Source organism: Physeter macrocephalus, chromosome 16, assembly GCF_002837175.3.
Source record: "Physeter macrocephalus isolate SW-GA chromosome 16, ASM283717v5, whole genome shotgun sequence".
Classification (NCBI taxonomy): domain Eukaryota; kingdom Metazoa; phylum Chordata; class Mammalia; order Artiodactyla; family Physeteridae; genus Physeter; species Physeter macrocephalus.
The window spans coordinates 55,151,254-55,159,967 of record NC_041229.1 but is presented as its reverse complement, the minus strand read 5'-3'; the positions used below and the strand labels follow the sequence as shown (position 1 = coordinate 55,159,967).

Sequence of the window (8,714 nt, the reverse complement as noted above, 5' to 3'; positions counted from 1 at the left end):
AGCCTGCGCGTCCGGAGCCTGTGCCCCGCAACGGGAGAGGCCACAGCAGAGGGAGGCCCGCATAACACAAAAAAAAAAAAAAAAAAAAAAAAGGATAAGGGAAAAATACACATTAATACATAAGTGTGTATTTACAGGGCAGTGAAAGTCTTATAAAACAGGAAAAAAAGGACTGTAAATATACATATGAAGTTAGCATATCTAAGTATCTAACTAGAAAAATTATTCTAAGTAGAAATATTATTTTTTAATATTGAAGAAGGACATAATATATGTTAAGTAAGGGCAAAAAAGTCTCAACAAAACTAGAGGGATCAAAATCAAACAAAGTATGTTCTCCTACACAATGGAATGAAACTAGAAATCAAAAACAGGAAAAAAATTGGGGAAATTCACAAACATGTGGAAACAACACACTACTAAATAACCAACGGGTCAAAAAAGAAATCACAAGGGAAAAGAGAAAATACTTAGAAATGAATGAAAACAAAAGAGAACATACTAATTTATGAAATATAACTAAGCAGGGATTAGATAGAATAGCTGAAAATGCCTATATTGAAAAAGAGGAATACCTCAAATTAATAACCTAAACTTCCATGTTAAAAAAGAAGAGCAGGGACTTCCCTGGTGGCACAGTGGTTAAGAATCCACCTGCCAATGCTGGGGACACAGGTTAGAGCCCTGGTCCAGGAAGATCCCACATGCCACAGAGTAACTAAGCCGGTGCACCACAACTACTGAGCCAGCACTCTAGAGCCTGCGCTCTAGAGCCCACACTCTAGAGCCCATGAGCCACAACTACTGAAGCCTAAGCACCTAGAGCCCCGTGCTCTGCAACGAGAAGCCACTGCAATGAGCAGCCCATGCACCACAACGAAGAGTAGCCCCCATTCACTGCAACTAGAGAAAGCCTGCGCGCAGCAACAAAGACCCAACGTGGCCAAAAATAAATAAATTAATTAATTTAAAAAAAAAAAGAAAAACAAATTCAATTAAACCAAAAGTTGGTCCTTAAAAAGATAAAATTTTATAAACCTCTAACTAGACTGACCAGGAAAAAGAGAACACTAAATCAGTAAAATGAGCAAAGAAAGAAGGAACATTACTACTGACTTTGCAGAAGTAAAAAGAATTATTAAGTGAATACTACGAACAACTGTATGCCAATAAATTAGATAAGCTAATAAAATGGAAAATTTCCTAGAAAGGCACAAACTACTGAACTTGACACAAGAAGAAATACAAATCTGAATAAATCAATGACAATTAAAGAGACTGAATAAACAAGCAAACAAACAATTTTCAACAAAGAAAAGCCCAAGTGCACCTGGCTTCCCTGCTAAATTCTAATAAATACCTCACAAACACTTGCAAAAAAATTAAAGCAGAGAAAACACTTCTCAATTCAACATAAGAGGCCAGCATTACCCAGATACCAAAACCAGACAAAGACACCTCAAGAAAAAAAAAAAAAAAATACGGATACCCCTTATGAACATAGGCGCAAAAATCCTCAAATATATAATAATTAACAAACCAAATCTAGGGCTTCCCTGGTGGCGCAGTGGTTGAGAGTCTGCCTGCCGATGCAGGGGACGCGGGTTCGTGCCCTGGTCCAGGAAGATCCCACATGCCGCAGAGCAGCTGGGCCCGTGAGCTATGGCCGCTGAGCCTGCGCGTCCGGAGCCTCTGCTCCGCAACGGGAGAGGCCACAACAGTGAGAGGCCCACGTACCGCAAAAAAAAAAAAAAACAAAAAACAAAAAACAAAAAACAAATCTAGCAACAGATAAAAATGATTACAGACCATGACCAAGTGGGATTGGTTACAGGATTGCAAGGTTTCAACATATGAAAATTAATCAATGTAATACACCACATTAATAGAATAAAGAACAAAATTTGCATGGTTAACTCAATAGATGCAGAAAAAACATCTGACAAAATCCAACAGCTTTCATGATAAAAATACTAAACAAACTAGGAAAAGAAGAGAATTTCCTCAACCTGATAAAGGACATAATGAAAAACCCTCAAATAACACCATACTAAAAGTTGAAAGGCTGAAAAACTTTCCCCCTAGGATGAGGAACATGACAAGGATGTCTGCTCTCACCATTTCTATTCAACAGTGTACCAGAGGTTCCAGCAGAGCAATTATGCAAGAAAAAGAAATAAAGGGTATCCAGATTGAAAAGTGGGAAGTAAACCTATCTATGTTTGCAGATGACATAATCCTGTAACACAGAAAATCTTAAGAATTTACCAAAAAAAGCTATTTGAGCTAATAATGAGTTTGGCAAAGTTGTAACATACAAGATCAACATACAACCATTAGTCATATTTCTACACAATAGCAATGAATGATATGAAAATGAAATTAAAAAATTCCATTTACAATACCATCAAAAACAGCAAAATACTAAGGAATAAATTGAACAAAAGTATAAGATTGGAGTCAGAAAACTACAAAACATTTTTGAAAGGAATTAAAGACGTACATATTTTGAAAGACATCCTATTTTCATGGATCAGAAAACTTACTACTGTTAAGAAGCCAATACTCCCCAACTTTATCTATAGATTATATACAATCCCTATGCAAATCCTAACTGGCATTTTTGCAGATACTGATAAGCTGATCCTTAAACTCATAAGGAAATGAAAGTGATGCAGACCAGCCAAAACAATGTTGGAAAAGATGAACAATTTAAAAATTTACCACAAAGCTGCAGTAATCAAGACTATATAGTACTAGCATAAATAACAACATGTAAGTCAACAGAATGAAAACTTCAGAAATAAACTCTCACATTTATGGTCAATTGACTTTCTACAAGGATGTCAAGGCAATCCAGTGAGGGAAAGAATAATTTTTTTTACAAATGGTAATAGAACAAACGGATATCTATGTGCAAAGAATATAGTTGGATTCCTATCTGAGAGTATATTCAAAAATTAAATGGGTTATAGATCTAAATTTAAGAACTAAAACTACAAACTCTTAAAACAAAATATAGGATTAAATCTTCATGACCTGGCTTGGACAATGGTTTCTTATATATGACACCAAAGCACTAGCCACATTAGAAAAATATTGGACTTAATCAAAATGAAAACTTCCATGCATCAAAAGATATTACACAGAAACTGAAAAGACAACACACATAATGGGAGAAAATATTTGCAAACCATATATCTGGTAAGGGTCTAGTATGCAGAATATATAAAAAACTTTAAAAACTCAAAAACAAGGGCTTCCCTGGTGGCGCAGTGGTTGAGAGTCTGCCTGCCAATGCAGGGAACACGGGTTCGTGCCCCGGTCCGGGAGGATCCTACATGCCGCGGAGTGGCTGGGCCTGTGAGCCATTGCCGCTGGGCCTGCGTGTCTGGAGCCTGTGCTCCGCAGGGGGAGAGGCCACAGCAGTGAGGGGCCCGCGTACCGCAAAAACAAAAAACAAAAAACAAACTCAAAAACAAGAAGACAACCAATTAAAAAAATGGACAAGGATGTGAATAGACATTTTTCCAAAGATACACACAAAGTCCAACAAGCCCATGAGAAGAAGGTTCAACATCCTTTAATCATAAGGAAAATGCAAATCAAAACCATAATGAAATAGTATTTCATCCCCACTGGGAGGGCTAAAATCAGTCGGTCAATAATAAGTGTTGGTAAGGTGGGATGTGGAAAAGTTGGAACCTTCATAGGTTCCTAGGGGAAAATGTTGGAGCTGTTTTGGAAACAGTCTGGCAGTTCCTCAAGAAGTTAAACAAAGAATTACCATATAACCCAGCAATCCTACCCTAGATATATACTCAAAAAATTGAATCACCTATCTACCCAAAAATCTGTACACAAACGTTCACAGCAGTACTATTTATAATAGCCAAAAGGTGGAAACAAGGCAAATATCATAAGCTGATAAGCAGATAAATAAAATGTAATACTATCCACACAATGGAGTATTATTCAAGCATAAAAACAAACAAAGTTCTGATACATGCTACAACACAGATGAACCTTGAAAACATTATGCTAAGTGAAAGAAGCCAGACACAAAGGCTACAAATTGTGATTCCATTTATATGAAACCTCCATAATAGGCAAACCCATAAAGTCAGAAAACAGATCAGTGGTTGCTCAGGACTGGGGGAAAGGGGAAGTAATTGCTAATGGGTATGAGGTTTCTTCTAGGGGTGATGAAGATGTTCTGGTTTGGATACTGGTGACGGTTGCACAACCTTGTGAATATACTAAAAACACTGAATTGTACACTTTCAAAGGGCAAATTTTATGTATGTGAATGTATCTCAATTCAAAAAAATTGAGCTAGAACCTGTAGTTATGACCATAAAACTGAAGGGGTTTATAAAATCATCTTGTCCCAATTCTCACACTTTATGAAGAAACTGAGATACAAGGGGGCAAAAGCAGATTATCCATGGACCCAAATTTTGTTACAGTAGAGTTGAGATTAGTATACAAGATATTTCTACCTCAGTTCTCAGAACATATACAAAACTAACAAACCCACTTTAATAAACAGATTTACAAACAACTACACCCTTTAAAATGTTACGTTAAAAACTACTGTCCTGAAATTCCAGCACCTCTTTTTAAGGTCTAGACCTAGATTGTTAATAAATATTTTGTTAAAGGCAAAGCAGCAACTTCACTGGTATCCACCCCCCGCCCCACCGGTATGTTTAAAAGGACTTTAAACAGTTAAAAATTTGCTCATTTATTATCCAGTTTAATAAAGTTCAGAGATTTAATTAAATATTAGTTAATCAAGGCTTTTAGAAAATCACACAGCACCAAATTTTTGAAATACTGAGCCAACTTTCCAGGGCTTCAAACTTGTGCAAAAATATTGAAATATATCTCATATTGGGCTTTTCAAAAGTTAAGACACTCCTACCACTTGCTGAGCATTCAGGTCTACGCCTCCTCTCCCTGAATCTGGGGAGAACTGTGGTTGCTTCAACCAACAGAGTACAGTGAAAGTGACCTTTCCAAATTCCCAACCCAGAGACTCACTGAGCTGATTAAAATGATTATTGTTTTATGTCACCTAATTTAGAGTGGTGTGTTACGCAGCAAAGATAACTAGAACAGCACATGTGATTTTTTATGATAAGAACAAGCAACTCTTGTTCCCTGATGGTTCCTCTTTTCATAGCACTCTACAATCATATACACACCCCTGCAAAAGCAAATATGAAAACACATGTATACATAAACATACATTTTTAAAAAGACGATAAGAAAACTAGAGTTTTTCAATCGCCTAAAAATATAACCTAATATTCTAGTACGTTAGAGTTCAAAATATTACCCCCCACCCCTCACAAAATTGTGTGGATCTCAAAAGTTTGGATGCAATTCCATCCAGACAATTTTTCCTGAATGGTCGTGCCCTTAATAGGGTTTATCCTAAAGCAATCATTTTCTGATTACCCAAGTTGTTCTCATTAAGGATAGGTTTGGCCTATTGTTAACTTAGAAGCCTTCCATACTGACCTAAAGGTCTTTGGACATTTTACTTTTTAAGTAAAAGACAAATTTTGGCTCTGTCTACACATACTATGTGATCTCAAAGAAAAATGACAACTTTGTTGGGCCTTATCTATATCTTAATTGAGTTGATCAGGACGATTTTAAGAAATCATGAAAGAAACTGAGAGAAAACATGAAAAGTCCTGAGCACAGTGCTTGACACAAAAGATAACACCTCTGAAATCTAACTTTGGGACTCTAGACTATTGCTTAGTAGCTGCAAAAAAGAATCTCATACCAGTAGTAATCATATAGATTTCTGAGTCATATTTTGCAACTTTTAGGAGACCATTTTAAAAATCAGAGCATACTATGAAACATAACATCGATTTATGCTAGATAGAATATAGAGAAGGTAATTTACAAATATTTACCTTGATCAAATATTTTTCCCATCTATCTGCTGTAACAGATTTGCCAATCTTCCTCATCAACTTCAAATGGAGCTCCACCAATTCTTTAGGTACTTAAAAGGAAGAAAAAATACTGTTAGCCAGCAAAATAAAACATTTGTAAACATTTAGGATCATAAAAAAAGAACTTTCTCCAAAGCTGAATACTTTTTCAAAATAGATGTTGATTTAGTTATCTTTTAGAACTCTGAATCAGAAAAGACTAAACTAGGGCAAGAAATAACTGAAAACTACTTTTTAAAACATGAACAAGAATATTCATGTTTTCTTTCAAAACATCAACAATTAAGAGTGAACTCTAATGTAAACTGTAGACTTTTGGGTGATAATAACGAGTCAATGTAGGTTCATCAATTTCAACAAATGTACCACAGTAGTGTGGGATGTGGACAGTGAGAGAGGTTGTACATGTGCAGAGGAAGAGGGTATATGTGAACTCTCTATACTTCGTGCTCATTTTTTTTGTGAATCTAAAACTGCTCTAAAAAATAAAGTCTATAAAAAATACCATAAAGTAAAAGCACTTAACTATACAACTAAAATTTCTGTGTTTCTCATACCACATATTTGGGGTTTTTTTCTTTTTTTTTTTTTGCGGTACGCGGGCCTCTCACTGTTGTGGCCTCTCCCGTTGCGAAGCACAGGATCCGGACGCGCAGGCTCAGCAGACATGGCTCACGGGCCTAGCTGCTCCGCGGCATGTGGGATCTTCCCAGACCGGGGCACGAACCCGTGTCCCCTGCATCGGCAGGCGGACTCTCAACCACTGCGCCACCAGGGAAGCCCCCATATTTGGTTTTTTGACTGAGATCGCAGACCAAGACACAGATTCACAGAATCAGAAAGGAATCAACGAATATAAATTCCAAATTGACAGATATCTCAGAAATAGAGTCTAATTGGTTTTCAAGCTGTTGAAGAAAACTACTCTTCTGATCTATCCCTTATCTAACGTGCTAAACTCCTCTATAGCATCCCTATAAATCTCTGCTTGACAACCTACAGGGACAGAAAATTTACTTAACCTTCCAAAATTCTAATTATTAGAAAGTTACCCTTACACAAAGTAAAAAGCTGCCTCCCTACACCTTCCTCCCGATTCTTGCTCTTATTCTCTAGTTTCAAAGAAAATACTTTCAATTCCTCTTTTACTGGAACCTTCAAATATTTGAAGACAGCTGTACCTTCCCTCAAGTGTTCTCTTCCAACTGTAAACAACCAGAGTTCCTCCAAATATCCCTTGAGCATCATCTAATTATATGGAATAACTGTAATAATTAGACCTGATGGAAATAAAGGACACACACATTTAGCATTTCCCAAATACCAAATACTGCTAGTAACCTAAGAGAAATTACATTTATACTATCTGTTTCCCTAATCAAATACAGTAGGAAAATATATATTTATTTTTTACCACAGAAGTTCCTGAAGCCTTAACTGATTAGTCTTATATAAATAGTCTTATATCCCTATCTTGGATATAATCTGCAGCATTCCCTAATATATTCGATCATGGAATCTTTTTCTGTGAAACACACAATACAAGTATACAAGTGCTCTGAAGTACAAGTTGGGAAGTGATGGACTAATTTTTTTCATTCATTCTTTCAGATTCTTTACTCTCCACTAAAGCCACTTCTAACTTGAAATGACCCTGAAGCATAAAAACATTTCACTATTCAACAAATTTCTGTGGGTCTACTATTAGTAAGCAAGAAATAGTCTCTACCTTTAATGAGCCTACTTAAGGGAGTCTTCTCTGGGGCGGCGGGGGGGGCGGTAAATGGTGGGTGAGTTGGAGGTTGGAGGTAAAGGAAAGAAGAACCGGAGGGATGATTACAGACGAGTAAACAGACAATTAAACTAAGCCAAGACCAGAATACATGGGATTGAGGGTAGAGTGGACAAAAGGGGGAAAGAACACTGCTTATGAAAGTAACAGCAGATACAAAAGGCTGAAAAACAAAGTGAGCATGGAACTGGAAGCACTCAGAAAAGGGGTATGATCATGAAGAATCTTATAAGAACAGGCTACAAAGTTTACATTTTATTAAAAAGTTTAAGCAAGACGGTGCTCTATAATTTAGAAAGATCTCAAAAACTGAACTGTAGGAAAACAGATAGCTTTTATTTGCTTATTTGTTTTAGGAGGTAGTGTGCAGGGTAGAGACTAGATATAAATTCAGGAAAATATCAATCCAGAAAGATGGGAGTAACCTGAACTAAGGCAGAAGTGGTACCAAGAGAAGTGGGGAGATCTGAGATATGTTTAGGAAACAAATAATAAAACTTAGGGACTGACTGACTGAGCAAAGTGAAAGCATCAAGAAAAACTGAGGCACTGACTTAGGCAACTGAGTAGATGCCAATGACAATACATCAGGAAGAAAAAGACCTGGGGTCAATTCTCAGCTCTACTACTTAAGACAAGGAGACCATGATTCTGGTCAAGTTCTTTAAACAATGACTCTCAAATTCCTCATCTGTAATAAAGGGTTACAGAACTGGCTATCTTACAGTTTTAAATACAGGAAACATACAGGGCTTCCCTGGTGGCGCAGTGGTTAAGAATCCACCTGCCAATGCAGGGGACACGGGTTCGAGCCCTGGTCCGGGAAGATCCCACATGCTGCAGAGCAACTAAGCCCATGTGCCACAACTACTGAGCCTATGCTCTAGAGCCCACAAGCCACAACTACTGAGCCCGCATGCTATACAACTACTGAAGCCCGC

General features: G+C 37.1%; 1 protein-coding gene across 1 annotated transcript in view; it reads right to left on the bottom strand.

The window, feature by feature from the left end:
• RSF1 (remodeling and spacing factor 1) overlaps positions 1-8,714 on the bottom strand; it is a 193,379-nt gene that overhangs the window by 140,924 nt on the left and 43,741 nt on the right. Inside the window, exon 2 of the mRNA XM_024131699.3 lies at positions 5,940-6,031. Within this exon, the coding sequence (XP_023987467.1) occupies positions 5,940-6,031 (92 nt within the window). The remainder of the gene's footprint in view (positions 1-5,939; positions 6,032-8,714) is intronic.